This window comes from Prinia subflava, chromosome 3 (assembly GCF_021018805.1).
Source record: "Prinia subflava isolate CZ2003 ecotype Zambia chromosome 3, Cam_Psub_1.2, whole genome shotgun sequence".
Taxonomy (NCBI): domain Eukaryota; kingdom Metazoa; phylum Chordata; class Aves; order Passeriformes; family Cisticolidae; genus Prinia; species Prinia subflava.
The window spans coordinates 94,394,219-94,413,127 of NC_086249.1; the positions used below are offsets into that span (position 1 = coordinate 94,394,219).

An 18,909-nucleotide genomic window follows, 5' to 3' on the forward strand; every position below is an offset into this window, starting at 1 on the left:
AGTAATAGCAGTACAAAGAGAGCAGAAAACGTTTCTGTCATGTTATGACGTGTTGGAAGAAATGCATGATGTGTCCTGCCCAGCACCTGAGTGTTGTGAAAAAAGCACTCTGAGTCATTAAGGGCAGAGTGCCTGAGATGCCCCAATCAGATTAACATCAATATTTTCTGAAGAGACCCCTGCTTTCCCCTCCAGGAAACTGCCCTAAACCATGATCTCCAGCATGGTTTTGGCTCTGCAAACCCTATTCCATGAGGAGGTCCTCAGTTTTTCCTAAGGTCCGACATCCTGAATCAAGCTGAAAAGCAGAAACTTACATTTAAAAATAATTTTTAAAAAAATCAATGGATTTTTGTGTAATTTCCTTTTGAAGCATTGCAATTTTTTTACATTACTTTTTTATTTTAATGATTTTCAAAATGTTTCATATTTCAAAATTTGCTTTGAACAGCAGATGCAAAACAATTCCTGTAGGAAATGTCAAACTGAAATATTTTTACATAAACCAAAGTTACAAAATAGCTTCCTGACATTAAATCTTTTAAAATCACCGCTCTTATCAGAAGTCTCCCTTCAGATGAACTGGCATTTTTGACACAAAACCTCAAAATTCTTGACAGCCCTGCTCTAGAAGTTAGGGGTTATAAATCAGGACTGGAAAGGAAAAATCTACAGAAATTCACCCTAGAGACAAAACTTCTTAATCCTTATCTATTCCTTTTGATACTCAAGATCTGTGAGGTTTGTCTTTGCCCATCAGTGCCCTTGGATATATACGAGATGCTCTCAGAGTGGCATTTACTTGGTCCTTAAGGCATATTTGTCTTACTGCTCATCAACACTCCTTTGGGGAAAAACTTCTTCCATTGCTGAAAAGCTCTGCAATCAAATATGTGTACTTTATCAGAGCAATGGCAGGGAAAATGCACTCCCTGCCTCTACTCTCCCTCAGGATGCTGATTGTTGGCTACCCCCCTTACTGCCAGTTTGGGGTCCTCATTTTATGAGGTCCTTTCAGCTCTTTGTTCTACTCTGAAGTACTGTGAATTTCCTTTCTGTTATTCTACTGACACAGTTTACTTGCTCCTAAGTTACTTCAAAAGGGTAAGACAGGGCAAATAATTACTCATAACTGGAGGGAAGTGTAACAATACATTAAAAAATTAATAGTTTGATTCTGTCTCTGTAATTCTCCCCTTTATTGACTGCCAGAAACTGATCTGCTACTTCAGAAGCAAGATAAAATCAAACCTGTTAGCTTCAGATTTAATGAAAGTCTCTCTCTTTCCTCTTTTATTGCTTCTGTAGTGATAAGAGTCTTTGTCTAAGCTTTCCTCTTAAGAGCATGAAAGCTTCTGTCACACCTGATATTCTTTTTAACACAGAAATTTGTCCACCTGAATAAGCACTAAAATTACGATTTGGTTTTGTAATCTTAATTTATTTTATTGTTGTGACTGTATTTACTTATTTTTATAGTTACTGTGGTGATCCAGATAAGAAGCAAATCCCCTTATTAATCTCTTTTACAATGATACAGATGTTCCTTTTCTTACATTAATGACCAACCTTTCCTGAAATGGGTAGTTTATTACTGGTGGCTGGTGAAAAAATCAACTAATTTATAGTGGAAAAGGCTGACTTGCATGTAGGCCCACTGCACACTATGCTATAGCTGAAAAACAAGATTTAATTTAATTATTAAACATGTACATTGATTTGAAATCTGAACAATTTTAGCTGACTCTTCTGGTTCTTATCTGGGTATCCAGACTTGGGAGAAATGTGATGTACAGTCCCCTACAGCACTGAAAACTGATGAATTATTTTTGTAACACAAATTTGTCCTGTTAGCTTGAGCTATGTTGAACAGGACAAAAATTCAGAAAGTTGTTTTTCTTCCCTGCAGTTTCACCCAGTTCCTCTGAATTTGCATTTAGTGTTTCATACTTGACTAAAGCATAGATTTGTTTTAGCAGATCAAGCAGAGGGAATCTAAATTTCTTCTGAAGGGAATTGGAGATACCTCTCTTCTTGAGAGTGAATGAATTAAGTCTAGGCTTATCCTTGTTTTAAATAAACAGTTAGTATTATCTTTCTTCTCATTTTTCATTTTTTTCTTTCCTCTCTGTGAATGTTCCTTTTCTTTATATTTATTTATTTTTGCTTTCTGTCCATCACAGGGAAAAATGAATGAAGAACCAGTTGCTTTCATTTTATTGAAATATTAATCCAAGTTTAAAGACTTCTTTACACAAGTTTTTACTGACATTATGAGTTTCTTGTATCAGTATAGACCATATCCTTTCATACAAGCCTAGTTGCAAGTACTTTTATAGTGCTCCCTGTGTCCACACTCTAGCAGAGGTACTGTTGAAGCTCTGCCTCCTTTTTCATGAAATTAGTGTACAAATGCAGCATTTCAAATCCAGCAACAGCACTTAGAAGGATAATTACCTCTCCCATGAATTAGGGTTAGGCTCTTTCTGGCATGATTCAGCTCATCATTCTGGATCAGTTAGCCTCCAAACTGTCTTAAGCAAATGCAGTGGGAGGAGGTTAAACAGCTAAATCATCTGTCTCTATCCAACTGGCTGTTCTGTCTAGGTGATTGGAGGTCCAGAACTACCAGCAGAAGAGAATCAGGTAGGTGTAGTAACCTTTCCTTCTGGAGTATGTTCATCTACAACTCAAATCCTTTACTTTCTGCAACTGAACATGAAATGCCTTCCTTGTTTTTTAACCTAGCAAATGCAGCTGCTCCACATATTGGTATCTGTCCCTGGAGTTCACAGTTGTTGGGGCCCTTTCAGAACCAGCTGGAACCTTCTCCAGGTAATGTACATTTTCACTGACTAAAGGAATGTAAGGGTTTTGAAGGTTGTGTACCCTGCCAGGAGGTGAGTTAACCTTGCCTCAGAACTGTTTGCAATGTTGGGTTTGTGGTTGGACTCAATCATCTTAAAGGTCTTTCCCAGACCGAATGATTCTATAAAGTGGGCTGCATTTCCACCTTTCCCATCTGCACTGCTGATGCTGATGTCTGCTGCACTTCCCACAACCAAAATGCAACAGCCTATCCTATGTATCCTGTGCAATGGAGCTTTGAGTTTGTCCTGTGAGATACCCTGCAGGATCTCCTGCTGTTCAGTTTCTGAGCCAGGGCTGACATCAAGTTTTTATCCATAGGCTTGGCCCTCCAACATGGGGTAAAGGGGCGGTGTCACCTTCTGAAGGCCAATGTTCCTCCTTCAGGGAGACACCACAGATGGCATCAGCTCCTCTGGACCACACGCCGTGTGCAATGATCACAACAGGCATCCCGTTCCACAGAGCTGGGAGAACCCAGTAATCCCTGCAGTGAGACAGGTGAAAATGAAAACGGAATATAAGCATCTGCAGTGCTCTTTAAAAGATGAATACAAGTGGAAGCAAAGGTTTCTTGAGAAGAAACAAGTCTGAGCTGTGCAGTGTCTGTAAGGGGGCTGAACCACAAAGTATTTGAAAGCCCGTGGTCAGCAGAGGCAGGGAACTGGTTCTTATTCTGAGGACCCATGACAATCTCTTGATGCATCTAAATGGATAGGTGATCCATTTATAAACACTCTTCTAGTGCTGAATGTGGCTTTGGGGTTTGGTTGATTGGTTGGTTGGTTAATTTTTCATGGAAAATACAATATATAGAACTAAAAGGTTAAACTGAAAACTGGAATAGTGCAGATGGAAGGAAAACATATTCAGGCTTATGGGCATTTGAAGGATTCATTGTTGATGTAGAGACACAGCATTTGCTTTAGAGGGCAGAGCAAAGAGGGCACTGCTGAAGAGCCTGGTCTAAGAAAGTGTTCACAGGGCAGCTGATGTCTGGCTGTGGTAACTGAGGGATCAAGGCACATTCCTCAGTTTGCTTTATTACATTTAAACACTGTCAGGCAAATACTGATGTCGAGACACAGTCCAGAGTGTGAGGAAGGGGTGATGCCTGCTCCCCCCAGGACATATTGCAGCTTTTAAGGAAGTGGCTCCAGTGCTTGACCCAAAAATGGCAAATGGTGTTTCTAACACAAGGGAATCACAGTTCGTCTGTGGTTCTCTTTTTAGACTCTATTTTGCATGAGATGCTCCAGTAGAAGAAGAGAGTTGGATGGACCCCTACAGCAGCAGGTGAGAATTAATCCTTAACCTCTGAACTTCAGCCTGTTAATTTTCTATAGATTTGAGACAGGAAGCTCTCTAATGCCATGTTCAATGTCTGCTGCAGTATTCCTTCCAAACTGGTATTTCTGAATGGCTTAAATATGACTGTCAAATCCAACACTGTTACTGAGTTCAAGGAATTCTTGAGTCTCTTATCTTTAGTGTATGACTGTCTTTCACACAAGCATTGCCAAACTTGCCTCATTCAGAAAAAGGAATTCACAGGTAAGAGATTTTTAGCTTTCAGGGAATACAAGGACCTGGCAACCAAAATAGCAACAGATGGAAATCCTGTTGTGTCTGCTCAGGAAGAACATTCAAAGGCCTTGGGCCATCTTTAAATCTCAGCAATCCTAATGAGCTTTTGGTCACATTTTGGAATATGTGACCACCTGAAAATAGTTGGTTTAAAAAATCAAGCAAACTGCGTAGAAAATGAATGGTCTTTTAAAGGTCATTTCCCTCTCTACTATCAACTGTTTCTTCAGGATGAGAAAACAAATTTTCAAATAGAAAAGAAGCTGGAACAGTGTTTCATGGATTTTGCCTGTATGTTTCTGCAGCTGGGCAGCAGCAGATGTGCTGGATGGAGAATGCTCTGGGCAGACTGTGAAAATTGAGCAGATACCACATCCCAACAGCCACTTATGGTTTATCCCTTCTGGTGAAACTGGAAGGCTGTCATCCTCCCCTCTCGACGCAGTGAAAACAATGTCAACAATGCCAAGGAGGACTCAAAATAAATTGCTTTGATCTGTAACCAAGCTTTCCTGACAGCAACAGAACAGGCCGTCAGTAGCCTCGCCTGTCTTGTTCCCAAATCCTGCCACTCTGGGAGTAGCCTGCCTTCTCTCAGCTGGGTTCCTGCTGGTGTTAGACAGTAAGCAGTCCAGTTCTCCCCTGCAGCCTTGTGTTGTGCTGGCAGCGATTCAATGTCTGGCCTGTCCTTCCTGTAAAACCTTTGGAAATCCTGTGAAAACAGCAAGACGACAGCCCTTACTACAAGGGCCCTTGGGGCTTAAAAATGTCCCTAAACTCCTCACCTCCCCACTTGGGTTTGTTTAACTTTCTAGAACACCACCATGGTGAAGGGAGTCCTCCGTATGTATTATGGCTGTTTTGTGTCTTCCTTTATTTATTCACACAATTTTCGCAGTCCTTTGCATTTTGTCCCATGCTGATTCTTGCTGTCATTTTTGAGGACTGTCCACTGTGCCTCCAGGATCTTTTTCATGAGTGGCAATCGCTTATCACTGCGTAGGTAATTAGGACTGTCCTCCTCCCCCGGACACCGCCCTATGCTCATTGTTTCACTGTGTCCCTGGCGTTTTGTCACTCAGCGCTGTAACTATCAGGGTCAGCCAGCTTCCAGCCCGAGTATCCTGAACAACCACATTCCATCATTTCAGTACTCATTCCCTTTTCCCGGAAACAGCCTGAAAATGCTCAGGCTGCACAAAGAATCCTTCCAGCAGAGAAAACCTGTGGGAAAGTGGAGGATGTCTCGGTTTGTTCCTACCCTCACTGTGCTCTCCTTCAGCGTCTCACCTCTTTGCAGCCAAGATGACGGGGAAGCCTTTGGTGAAGGGCTCCATGAAAAGCCCCTCAAACCCTGCCCCACTGACCGAGCAGCTTTCCGCCCGTGGCCCGGGGCTGGAGGGAAGGCGGACACGGCCCTGGGGATCCCGTCCGCCCCCGGCCGGTTCCAGTTTCCCCTCGGCTGCCGAGCCCCGACTGCAGGTGCCTCGACACCCTGGGGCTGTGGATAAGGGCCGGGGGAGGGTCGGCTCCGCAAGGAGCTGCACCGAGGCCGGGCAGAGGCACGGGGAACAGCCGGGAGCAGCCGCGGCCCGTGGCCGGCGGGGTGGGCGCAGGGCGGGGGCGCTGCCCCGGGCTCGGCACTGCCCCGGGTTCAGCACTACCCGGGGCTCCGCACTGCCCCGGGTTCGGCTCTGTCCCGGCTCGGCGCTGCTCGTTCCGCCGTGCCGGGGCCGCCGGGCTCCAGGAGGCAGCGCGGGCTCGGTCCCTGCGCCGCCCGCCCGCCCCGGCTCAGGGCTAATCATTAACCGGGCCCGGCCGCCGGCCCCGCGCCGCGCATCGCCCCCGCACTGGGCACGGACCGGCGGCCGGGCACGCACCGACCCCGCACTGGGCACGGACCGGCGGCCGGGCACGCACCGACCCCGCTCTGGGCACGGACCGGCGGCCGGGCACGCACCGACCCCGCCGCCGTCCGCAGCCCCCGGCACCGCCAGGGCACCGCGCCGGGGGCCGGCGGCCGCGCAGCCATGGAGGGCGAGGGGAACGGGACCCTGGACCCGTCCTGCAGCGCCAGCGAGCCGCCCTACTCGGAGGAGCTTCTCCGGAGTAAGTGTGGGGCGGGAGGAGAGGGGCTGCCCGCTGCCGGGGGTGCCTGAGCCCGCAGGACACCCGGGAGCAGCCCCTGCCCGGCAGCGCCCTCGGCACTCACCCGCGGCGGGATGGCGAGGGCTGCCCCTGCCCCTGCTGCTGCCCCTGTCCCTGGCCAGCCTTGCCCCTGTCCCTGTCCCTGCGTGCTCCTTCGCCGTTCTTCCCCGGCGAGGAAATCCCCGAGCAGAGGCCGGCACCCGCCTGTCCCGGCCCATCCTCCGCCTGTCTGGGGGCCGAGCTGGCTTCGGGGCAGGGCGGGAGCGCAGCACGGCCCCAGCCCGGGCCGCGGGTGGGGATGTCAGAACGGGGCGCTGGGGCCGCCCGGGAGCTGCGGAACCGAGCGCTGAACCGGCCCCTGGAGCTGCGCCGGTCTCAGGCTCCGTCCCGTGAGATTAAGGAGTGGAGATGTCCACTGAGACCTGCAGTGCCCTCCCTGCAGCCAAGTCTGGAAGCGCAGGGGTTTTTTGAAGCAGGTTAGGGTAAAGAGGCCGGGGCAGAGGCTCTGCTTTCCCTTCGGATAGGCTGCGGGTCCGGCAGGAGTCAGTACTGATGATGAGCATGAACTGCTAAATTAAGCGTGGCTCTGCTGCCCTGCCTTTTTCTGTCTCTGGAAACACACCTCTAGGGAGAAAATGCACTTCAGCCATCAGCTGTAGAACAAAGTTGGTATTCATACCCAGTGTCAATGGAGACATAAAACCTATCACCTATGGGTCAATGTTGATATCCATATGCAGCTTTAAGGGAGAAGCAAAAAAGATTTTGGTGAAGACACGGAGTTTTATCTCAGGCAAGGTATATCAGGGGCTTTTCCTTACATTGTTCGTCTGCCCTACAAAATTCCACCGAGCTTCCAGTAAGTTTGCCTGCCTAAGGAAGTTACATGTAACAGGCAGTAAACATATGATGGAAGCAGAGAACTAATACTGAGTGAATGTTTGCTTGTAGCCTGCCTGGAAAAGTTCCCAGATTATGGATTCATTTCTGCTACATCTTTACATTCACCTAAGGATGTTTATTCTGTAACTCCCCCTTTCTGAAAGAGACTATTGCATAATGCTTTGAAGAGATGAAGGCTCATTCTTCCTGCCTGCTGTCTGTGGATGCTGGAAAGATTTAGTCATGAACTTCAGAATTTGAATGGTTCTGTGGAGTCAGTGGTCTGGCTGTGTAACTAGGGATGAGTGCAAGTATTTGCAGGAAAAGGGCAAAGAAGCCCCTCAGAGATGGTGGTGTTACATTAATGTTTGAAAAGCTTATGAAATAAATCAGAACTGTCTGTTTTCTTTTCCCTCTCTGCAGGCCTTGACCTACCAGGGAGATTTCTCTTTGCAACCTTGACTCTGATGACGCTCATTGCCATTCTGGTGTTTATAGAGGAAGCAGTCTACATCTACAGGAAAATCCCCTCCTCCAAAAGATCAATCATAATTTGGATTAATGCTGCAGCTCCAGTAAGCTTAAATAGAAACAAGATAAAATTCAGTGTTGAAAACAGGGCTTCCCTGAAAATCCACATGAGATTTATCTCTGCCCTTCACACAGCCTTCCTCCCTTTTCTCTGTAGGTGATCTCCACTACTTCATGCATTGGCATGTGGATTCCTCGCTCAACAATGTTTACAAACTTCACAGCAGGAATGTGAGTATTCTGCCTTTTTCTAGGTGTTGCTCCAACCCTGAATTTCTTCCCTTTAAACATCTGCCGCTCTTGGTAACACAGTCATTCTGTAAATTTAACAATTCAGTAATTTTTTTGTTTGAGTTGAAATCTCCTGGCAGCTCTTTCCTGGGAGGTGGAAAATGCTGAACCAGTTCCAGTGCTGCAGTCCCCCAGTGTGGGAATGTCAGTACAGAGGATCTGTGACTCGCATGTAATTGATTCCTTGGACTGACAGTCTCTTTGGAGCAGTCTGTCTGTCCTCTCTCTGCATGTTGTGTGGGATGAGGGTCTGGCCTGTGACTCCTTCCCTGCACTTTTACCAATGCTGAGCCGTGGAGGTCTATTATTAATGATGCCAAGTGAGCCCCCAATGAGTATATCAATGTAAAAATTCCACAGTTGTCCTAAAAAAAACATTTATGTGTGAGCATGACAGCTCTGGCATAGACAGAGAAGAAAAGAAGGGAGAAGTGTGGTTCCTGCCTTCTGGAGGTGATGGCATAGCCCTGGTGGGCAGGACCAAGCAGGGGTATGCCGTGGCCCTGGGCACTCCACATCTGGAGATGAGTAAAGGAGTAAAAGAGGAGGGACAACACAGTAGAAGGGAGCACTGTTGGCATGCAGCAGTGTTTGCAGGTAGTGTGGATTGCCAGAAACTTCCAACAATCTAACCCTGTGGCACTTCAATCATGTTCGAATTCCCCTTTTTCCCTTGCCCAAGCTGGAGGCAGTGCACAAGAGGACCTCTTTTATTGATTGGATTTTCATGTTTGGTGGCATAATCTGTAGTTCCTGGGTAGGGCTGAGAATGTGCAGCTGGGGAAGGAGGGAGAGGTGGGGCTGTGGCAGTCGCTGCTTTGTCTGCAGAGGAACCACACCCTGCCTGGGCCAGCACATTCGGTGATAGCTGTTGATGTGAACCTAGCCATGTTTGTTGGTTGAAAGCCATGTTTGAGGAGGAAGAGGACTTGTTCTAAAAAGTTTGGACTAGCCAGAACTAGATAATGTATGGAAAAATACAGCCATAATGACAGGAAAGCCTGTGCTTTAATACTGACTCTGCCACCAGCAGAAATTCCACACCTGCTCTGTGCCTCAGTTTATTCCTCTTTCAGTGAGGTTAGATCTGTTCTGGTCCTCCAAGGTGATAGAAAACAGAAGGTGTCTCACAGATAGAGCTAGAATTTTTGTTGATTGCCAAGCATAAGCTGTAAAAACCCTGTGCAGAAGGTGGCACTGCCCTGCACCAGCGTACGAGACACACAGGAAAGTTTCAGCTGGAATTCTGTTCCTCTCCTAGATTTTTTGCCATAATTATCCACAAGTTCCTGATGATGATGATTAAAGAGTGTGGAGGCCAGAAGGTGCTCCTCAGGAGGTTTGAAAATGGTCTCTTCACCATCAGCACCGGTCCCTGCTGCTGCTGCTGCCTCTGCCTCCCTCGTGTGCCCATCACCAGGTGAGTCGCCCCTTGAAGATTTCCCAGCTTGGAAAAGCTGCTGGAATTCAGCCAGCTTGGCAGGGCCAGGCTTACAGCAAAGCTTCCCAAGAGTCAGTCTCAGGCCATCTCAAGCTGTCTCTTCATCATCACTTTGGGGCTGTACACCACCACTAATTTATTTCACATCTATAATGCAGAGGTGTGTGGGAGGGGAAATTTCTACTCTACAAAACCTAACAATTGACATTTCTGTTCCTTTTCATTCCAGAACGGAACAAATATCTTGAGATAGGGTATTTTTCACAAGCAGAATTGTCAAATGGAGGCTCTCTTGATAGAAAAGTTCTCTCACTTTGATAAAATTGAAATGTTTCATTCTGATCTTGACTTTAAAACTACCTGAGATAAAAAGAATTTTTAGAATGAAAAGTAGATGTTATTCTTGTAAAGCTTTGTTCTCAATGAAATGACGTTGTCTGGTGAGGCAAAAGCAGAATTTTTCTTCTTCTAAACTTAGTATTACAGCATCTTTGAGAAGTGGGGTGGAGAGCTACAAAAGCCAATATACTGTAACTAAACTTGTCCTCCTTTCAGCACTGCCTGGTGGGGCTCCTCCTCTGGTTAGTGCCACCCTGCCACTTGCACACCACTCCACAGCCTGGAAGCCTCCTGCATTTCCCTGACCTTTCCTACTGCCACAGAGCACGAGACTTTCTCTCATTATGAGCAAAACCTGAGGGACTGAATTACAAAAGAGACTTTTCTGTGAGGGTGTGGGCTTTAGTGTCAGAGGGTCCTAGGGGACTGTACGATCTGTTTAAAGAAAAGCATCAAACAGAACACAGCACAGTGGTTTCTGATGGATTGTCAAAAATTCTATTTTTTATTACAATATTTTTTTTCCTTGAACTGTCTCTTTTAGTATTAGCATTTAAACTTTAGTTTCCATAATTTTATTTTAATAGAGTAACACTAAATATTTACATGGAGGAGGTATGAAGAAGAGGTAGTAAACCAACCAAAAATGCATCTTTATTTTGCTTCCCATTTCTGTCACCCTCTGTATAGGTTGTAGTAGCTGAAAGCTTGGGAGAGGATCCCCTACTCTGCCCTGCTGTTGTTCAGCCCAGTGACAGCTTATGCAGGATGATGTCAGCTAACATGGACTCATTTCAGGAGCCTACTACTGCTGGCAGGAAGGACAGCTTCTGTTTAAAATTAAAAAAGGCTTTTTGCTGTGCAGAGGGCTTAGGCCTCCTTCTCCAGTGTCTGCACCACAGGGAAACCCACCTGCTCCCCACTTCTAACCTCTAGCCTTTTCCCATTGCAGGGTACCTTTTTTTTAAAAAAAGATATTTGCAAGCTATACGAGAGACAAGTTGTGTTTCTCATGTTCCTTCCATATGTATCTTATGGGGAAACAGGGAGCTACCCAAGGGAGGGATTAAGTCTTTTAAAAATATATATATATCTGCAGTCCTGGGGAAAACGACAAGGCACAGGTGAGGCAATGTAACAATCCATGCAATAGAGAGAGATGTGGCAGAAGAGATCTGCTGATCAGTAAAGATGGACCTGTGTTAACAAGGGAGACAACTCAGGGCATTGCAGTGACTGCACTGTTTGTCATATTTATTATTTTTTAAAGCCCTCTGGGAATAATAAATCTTGGAAAAGGCACACACTAAGTGGCTGGCCCATTGCAGGTCTTTCCACATGTGTTTGTGCTGTTGATAATCTTGTGGTTATTAGCTACATTCATGGAGCAATTCCCGTAATTCCTGCTTCATGGCTGTATCCTTTAGCACACTAAAGGGCAGCCTGTTGTCTGTGAGACACCTCTGATGGCAGTGTCAAGGGGCCAAGGAACCCCAGGGAAAACAAGACTGACAATATGGGAAATAATGCACAGTAACACTAAAACATGAGACAGCCATGGCAGCTGCAGCTTCTCCTGTGAAAGCTGAAGGAGAGTTCAGGTCAGTCAGGAGAGTTCAGGTCAGCTTTCGTGCCCTGTGTTAGAAAGTTCATCTGCCCCTTTCCTGGTGGCCTTTGGTGCTGGCTGGCCAGGTTACAGGGGTGTTCTGGAGCCACTTTATACTGCCAAAAGTGGAGAAGTCCTGAGCTGTCCTGCTGCCTTGTGCAATTTGCTGAGTGAGAGACTGTTCCTTTCTTCTGTTAGACTACAGAAGAGCAAACCCTGATGGTACTGTTCATGATGCCTGAAAAGCTGCCAGTCCTTTCACCTAGGTCTGTGTGACTCCCTTTCTTGATCTACCACAGGACTAGGAAGTGGCTGAACAGGCTGATTTGTCCAATTTCATGGGAGAACTGAAATAATAAGCTAACAAGGCAAGAGCAAACAGGTTATGCAGCTCCTGTGTCCCTGGCTGGCTTCAGGGCAGAGAGAGACATCATGTGTTGCCCAGCTTTGGTTAGTACGTACTTGCTGCAGAGCAGGAAAAGCACTATTTTTGTAGAGACTTTATTAAATAAACATTGGGAAATTCTTGGAAATATTTTCCAATCTTGAAGCTGTTTCTCCCTAGATTTTAACCACATCCTACAGGAGTGGAAAAGTTTTGCAGTTGTCAGTATCCAGAAAATGTTATTAAGCTTGCTAATAAGATCTTGACCTATCTAATTTATTTTATTCTATTTTGGGTTTTTTTGGACAGGCAAACCATCTTTTGGCTGAAGCTGGGCACCTTTCAGCTTGCTGTCTTTCGGCCTGTGCTCGTGTTTTTATCAATAGTGCTTTGGACTAATGGCAATTACGTCCTTTACAATGTAAGTAACTATTTTAATTAGAGATGGTCCTCAAAATCCCTAGGTTTTGGGGTTGATGCAACTATCTTAGCCTACAACTAAACTCTGAAATCTGGGACCACTTCCAAATGAGTCCTTTCTGTATTCTTTTGAGACCCTGAAGCATATATTTTCTGCCTTCCTCCACTCTCTTGGAAAGAAATTGGGCATCAGAGGGCTTGGGCATCAGATTATGCTCCAGTACATTTCCCAGCTTGTATGATTAGAATAGCAGGACTGCAAGTTGTCCTGTGGGATGTATCTGCCCTGTTTTGTAAGGTACAGCCTTAAGAAACAAGTGTATGCACTGGCATGTTGACAGGGAGCCCAATTCTATGTTTTTCAGCAAGTTGTGGTGATGTTTATATCTGTGCCAATTGAAAAGATAGTACTGTACTTCTGCTTTGTACCATGTAAGCTGTAAGATGATGGGAAAATCTGTGTCTGATAATGATTTGGCACCTCTTGGATAACTCAGACTAAAAGTAATCTTTTTGTTGCCGTTTCATGTTATAAAATGAATGACCCACCTGAGATGTCAGGCTGAACATGCTCTCACGAGCTGTTGAGCATTGCCAGGAGCTGCTGGGGTCTCTGAAAAGGCACAAACTCCGTGGCTGGCAAGTGCAGCACTGAGGGGTTGTGTCACTTGGCACCCCCCAGGCTGAACACATCTCTGTGCTGGCGCCTGCAGGAGGAGAGCCTGTGCCAGCATTCCAGTTGGTACTGGGCAGTTTCCCCGTGCAAAACCTGGCAACTGCTGCTGCCACCAGCTTTCATGGAGACAGAAAAAAGCATTTTAATGTCATCCAGTTCACAACTTCTTCCTGGAAACTCTAAAGTAAGGTTGTGTGGTTTGTTTCTCAGTTGTCTCCCAAAGGACCTGCACTGTGGATCAACTGCTTCATTGGTGCCCTCACCCTTTGTGCTCTGTGGGCAGTGGGAATCATGTTTCGAAAAGTTAGAATTCTCCTTAAGTGTAAGAACATTATCCCAAAGTTTGCTCTTTATCAGGTGAGAACTATCATATTTCTGGTAAGAATTTCTCTTAACTGCTGATACTACTCTGCCTCTCTCGTTCTTTCTCCTTTGCTGAAAATTTATGGTATTTTTTCCCATTAAATACACAGTGCAAAGCCATATTTTTACCTGATTAAAGCTGCATCCCTTTGAAGCACTCTGCTTGGCTGCTGTTCAGTTTCACTTTGAGCCAATTTACCTCTAGTCTCTCAGGAGTGCTGGAGATGTGAAAGCCATGTAAAATCTATTTATCTTCAGACCACTGAAATCACAACAGCACTTTCTGTGGGGGTTGAAGGAGGCTTTGTAGATGTGACATCCTGAAATGCAATGTTAAAACACTGGTGTGTACCTCAGAGAGGATAAGTTGCATTGTGTGGGCGGCTGTTGTTTGAACTGTTTCACCATTCCTCAATATGCTGTTTTAACAGTATTTTTCTTGGCCATTCTGCCCTTCAGAATTAGATAATAGTGAAAAATACTGGCTGTGAATCATTAAATAGTAAGGAACAGAACCACACATGTTAGACTGAAAAAGCACAGGGACAAGGCCACCCTCTTCCAAATCCCTCTGAATAGAATCCAGTGAATCCTTGGATCTTCATGCTTCTTGAGCAGGACATACATCAAAGCTGGGGCCCTGAGGTTAGGTAAATTATTGAGCACTTGTAAAGGCAGTAAACAGGATGGTCACACCTGCAAAGCTGTGTTAAGGTGAATTCAGGTTTGGGATGGCAAACTGTTGATGTGAGGGCTTGGAGTCAGTTCCGGCAGCTACAGAGGCACTTGGATAACTCCATGGCACCAAGGTTTGCTCAGTGTAATGAGATGTGCAAGTGGTGGTTGTTGAACTCAAGCTGTGAAGAGTCCCTCGTACCTTCTGGCAAAGAAGCCAGTCTCATGTCATTTGGGGACCCCAACATCTCCCTGCTGTGGCAAAAAGAGGAGACAACGGGAAAAATGTTCTTTGAGTCTTTCTTTCATTAAGGAAGAACATAAGCTCATGGGTCAAACTAACCAGCATTTTTAAACCTTGTTACCTATTATTCAGAACTCAGTATTATTTGAAATGCCTGCAGGGAGGTCTGTGTATAATGTACCTCCCAAATGAAGGGCTGAGAAGAAATACTTTTCAAGTCCAGGGTTAATTTAATATTCCTATTCAGAGCAATATCATCCTGACCTTAAGATGAATTCTGCAGAATGCCAGGCACCCTGCTGGTAGATGGGGGGAAAGGGAGGGCAAGCAAAGAGGAATGAGGCAAAAGATATTCTGTTATCAAAGCAGAATTGTTGTGTGAACTATAAACCCCTTTCTGGTAGCTAAGGCATTTGTTTTCCCTTTCTGGTGCAGTTTATTGTCATTCTGAACCAGCTGCAGACCACTATTATCAACATGCTTGCTACACAAAAAATCATTCCCTGTGCTCCACCACTCTCCTCTACAGCAAGAGGATCATGTAAGTCTTTAGGGGAAGAATGTTCTTCATTTACTTATAAAAGTACCAGGTCAGTGTTGCTAATGGCAATCTCTGGTGTTTTTCCAAAATACAAAATTCATTGTATCACTAGCTTTTGGAGAATCTCATTTTTTAGTTTAAAAACAGGAACAAAAGTTTTATAGCTGTCATGGTCGTAGAGAGCAACTTGCTAATGAGAAGAGCTGGAATCAGAAATGAGAGGAAAAGAAATCAACCTGCATAATTACTGTTGAATTTCTTGTGTTTTGGATGCATAATTTACACACTTATTGATGGGCAATACTGGAATTCTGTAGCTGATGTCATTGCTGGGTGTGAGAGACATGGGGACAGGATGATAGAGTTTGTTCCTTTTGCACACATGAAAATTAATACGCCAATTACTCATTTTTTGTCTGATAGTAATTTTGCTTTTGGGGACTTTCCTTTGTCTCCCTTTTTTTACTTTTTTTCCAGATATAGCCCAGCAGCTGCTCATCATGGAAATGTTTCTGATAACTGTAATCTCAAGGGTGGTCTATAGAAGAAAATACCATGACCTGGAGCCTCTGGAGTGTGTGGCTGAAGAACCTGAGGACAAGCAGCAGGCTCCTAAGGTTATCCTGAATGGTGCAGTGGTTGAAGATGCCAGAGGTTTAGAAGCCTCCTGTGCTCCTGTTATGCAGGAGCTGTAAGATCAGCTTCAGGAACTTGTATGTTCTTGCACCAAAAATAGGCACTGTCCATGTCAGAACAACTTCTGGCATAAATGCCTGTGAGCTGCAGCACTGGAAGGACCTGTAAAGATAATCCTGTTGATTCCCCAGCAATGCATGCATGGTGTGAGTGTTTTCACCACCGTGCAATTTAATAAGATTTTATACCATTTTATACTGTTACTGGGCACTTGATGGTGCCAAACTGTCTTACCACAAGATTTTATTTTATTTTTATTTTTTAGCTATTAGAATGGCAATGATTTAGAGTTAATTCAGAACAAATGTTTTTCATCTTTTTTGACTTTTAAAACACTTATTTCACCCTGGATTGCTGTCATATGTCCACCACAGCATTTTTTCGTGCTTTTCCATTACAATAGATCATCTCTCACTACACCACAAGCTCACCATAGCTAGTTCTGATCAGTAAATACACTCTCATATGTTTGTTCTGAAATCCCCAAACCCGTGTGGAGTCTCCATCTACAGAAACAATGATTTGCCTGGGGCAAGGCTTTTTACATTCCTTGGCAATTCACCTCCTAAACTGGTAAATACTCAGTTACTGTTTGTAAATATGTCAGGTGTTCTTCCTGTGGACAGCAGGTTCTGTGTCACCAGCCTGGAAAAGGAAAGTAGGAGTTAGAATCTGGGATGTCTTCTGCCACTGCTCTGTCACGTGGTGCTTTGGTTCTCTGCTTGGTGAGTGGGGATAATGATGCTCAGGATCCTTGTACTGACAGCGACTGAAAGGGCTGTGGGGGCGCTGGTCACCAGCTGACCGTGAGCCAGCGTGTCCCCAGGTGGCCAAGAAGGCCAGTGGCACCTGGCCTGTGTCAGCAGTAGTGTGGGCAGCAGGACCAGGGCAGGACTGTCCCACTGGAGAGCCACACCTCGAATCTTTTGTTCAGGTTTGGGCTGCTCATGACAAAAAGGGCATTGAGGTGCTGGAGTGTGTCCAGAGAAGGGCAAGAGAACAAAGCCAGGCAGAAGGAGTCACAGTATGCTTTGGGTTGGAAGAGACCTTTAAAGGCCACCTAGTCCAAGCCCCTGCAGTGAGCAGGACATTTTCACCTAGATCAGGTTGCTCAGGCCATCCAATCTGACCTTGAATGTTTCCAGGGATGGAACACCTGCCACCTCTCTGGGCCACCCATTCCATTATTTTATGTCTCTCACTTAAAAAATTTCTTCCTTACATCTAGTCTAAATCTACCCTCTTGTAGTTTAAAACCCTTGTGCCTTGTCCTGTTGCAGCAGGCCCTGCTGAAAAGGGTGTCCCCATCTTTCTTGTAGTCCCCTTTAGGTACTGGAAGGCACAACAAGGTGGCCTCTTCCCAGAGCCTTCTCTTCTCCAGGCTGAACAATCCCATCTCCCTCATCCTGTCTTCACAGCTTCTTCAGCAAAGCTGCATTCATGAATCCTGCTGCAGCCCTCTCATCATTTCTGTGGCCCTTCTCTGGACCCACTCCAACATACAGTGGGGCTTTATTTTTGGCTTACATTGAATTAAAACATTGCATTCCATTTGGGAGTTGGTGGGAAACAAAATATTATGAAAACAACTAGTGAACCACCTGAAGTAGAAATTGGGACTGACTTAAAATGTTTTCTTCTTTCTGATTGAGGTCAGAAACAATATATTCTTTAACAACTGAAGGATTCCATTACAGTAGAAATCTTGAATTATCTTTGTTTTGAAATGGATGACACAATTTTTATATTTATTCTTTTTTTTTTTTAAGTAGGTAGTCTGGGAAATTAATACAGATTTTTGAACTGCATTAATTTGAGAGAATCTGCACTTTTCCCTTGAAAAATAATTTATACTCTGCATTAGAGTGAGCAGATCAGAATTAACCAGGATCAGCTAATTTATTCTTAACGTGAGAAATCTTCTTAATGTATTTTAACATTAGCAATTCTGAATTTCATAACAGCATTGGGGGTGGTTGGCTGCGAGTTCAATCAGCTTCAAAATTGGAAAATAAAAGATTTTGAGTTGGTAAGGCATCTTTGTGTTTTCTCTAGTGGTTCTGCAAGGAAATGCTCTGATGGGTGGGATCTGTGGCATGGAAAAGCAGACCCACGTGCTGTAGCTCAGAGAGGCCATTTGAAAACCAATGGAGTGTGTAAGAGGTGGTGTCTGTAGGTCCAGAGGAGGCTGCTGGGCACAGCAAAAGTCCTCACTCATCACTGCTGGGCTGGTGTCTGACATGTCTCTGCAATGCCTGTTAAATATATCTTGTAAATACCAGCGTGGGCCTGATTTAGCCACAGGTATTGCTAGCTGTTATGTTTTTGGATAGTTATTTAATACTGGTTGTGACCTTCATCTGACAGATTTCAGCAATAAGGTGTGTTGTGGTGATTGTCAATCAGAGTTCAGATTTGGCAGCAAATCTGTTTACTACATACAGTCACGGATATCTCGTTCCAAACATCCCTTACTTACACAGAAGCCTTTTCAGAGCAAAATTAGACACATTTTCTGAAATACGTGTCTAAGAGCTTTCCTGAGTTACAGCTTATGTGACTGTAGCAGAATGTGTGGGCCTTATTGTTACAAATTTTGTTTTCCTTTTTTTTTTTATTAAGACTTTCTTGCTCTCCTGTGGCTCAGACCAATAGCTGTGTCCTGTCTAACTAAGGTGCCTGGAAATGGGTGGCCTCCATTACAGGGTACTTCATTCACTGAAATTAAAACATTGCAAGCCACCACCTCCAAGCTAGACCTTAATCAGTGTGGGGATGGAAAAACAAAACAGAGAGGTGGAAATTCCTCCAGTCTCAGTTCTGATAACCATCTCTTTCAGGTCACTGTCAACTAAGTGTTTGTGATTGAAGTATTTGGAAACAGTTGACAAGAGCTAGAGGATAAATTTCTCAACTCATTTTATACAGCTGTAGTAAAGTAATAAGTGTTAGGGTGAGTGCACAACCTTTATGCAGTGTTTGCCTGGGATTATCGTGTGAGGAAGGGTAAAGGTAATATTATCAGTGTTTTCAGTGATTAGCAACATTAAACAGAGATAAGCATACAGAGAGGCTGTGATTGAGGGTTAAGAGGCTTCAGGCACGTGGAAGTAATTCATTAGAACGTGGGAAAAGATGAGTCATATGCTTTGGGTGTCCATGGGCTAAAGGTGCAGGCAGGAGGGTGAACACTGGCCAAGAAATCTGCTGGAGCAT

At 44.9% G+C, this 18,909-nt stretch overlaps 1 protein-coding gene across 1 annotated transcript; it reads left to right on the top strand.

The window, feature by feature from the left end:
* The first annotated feature begins 6,013 nt into the window (after positions 1-6,013).
* LOC134548680 (organic solute transporter subunit alpha-like) lies at positions 6,014-17,726 on the top strand. Its single transcript, XM_063393572.1, has 8 exons — positions 6,014-6,564; positions 7,909-8,060; positions 8,174-8,247; positions 9,569-9,727; positions 12,388-12,499; positions 13,385-13,531; positions 14,892-14,997; positions 15,475-17,726. The coding sequence occupies exons 1-8, from the start codon at positions 6,486-6,488 to the stop codon at positions 15,690-15,692; spliced, it is 1,047 nt and encodes a 348-aa protein (XP_063249642.1). The 5' UTR covers positions 6,014-6,485; the 3' UTR covers positions 15,693-17,726.
* Positions 17,727-18,909: the final 1,183 nt, after the last annotated feature.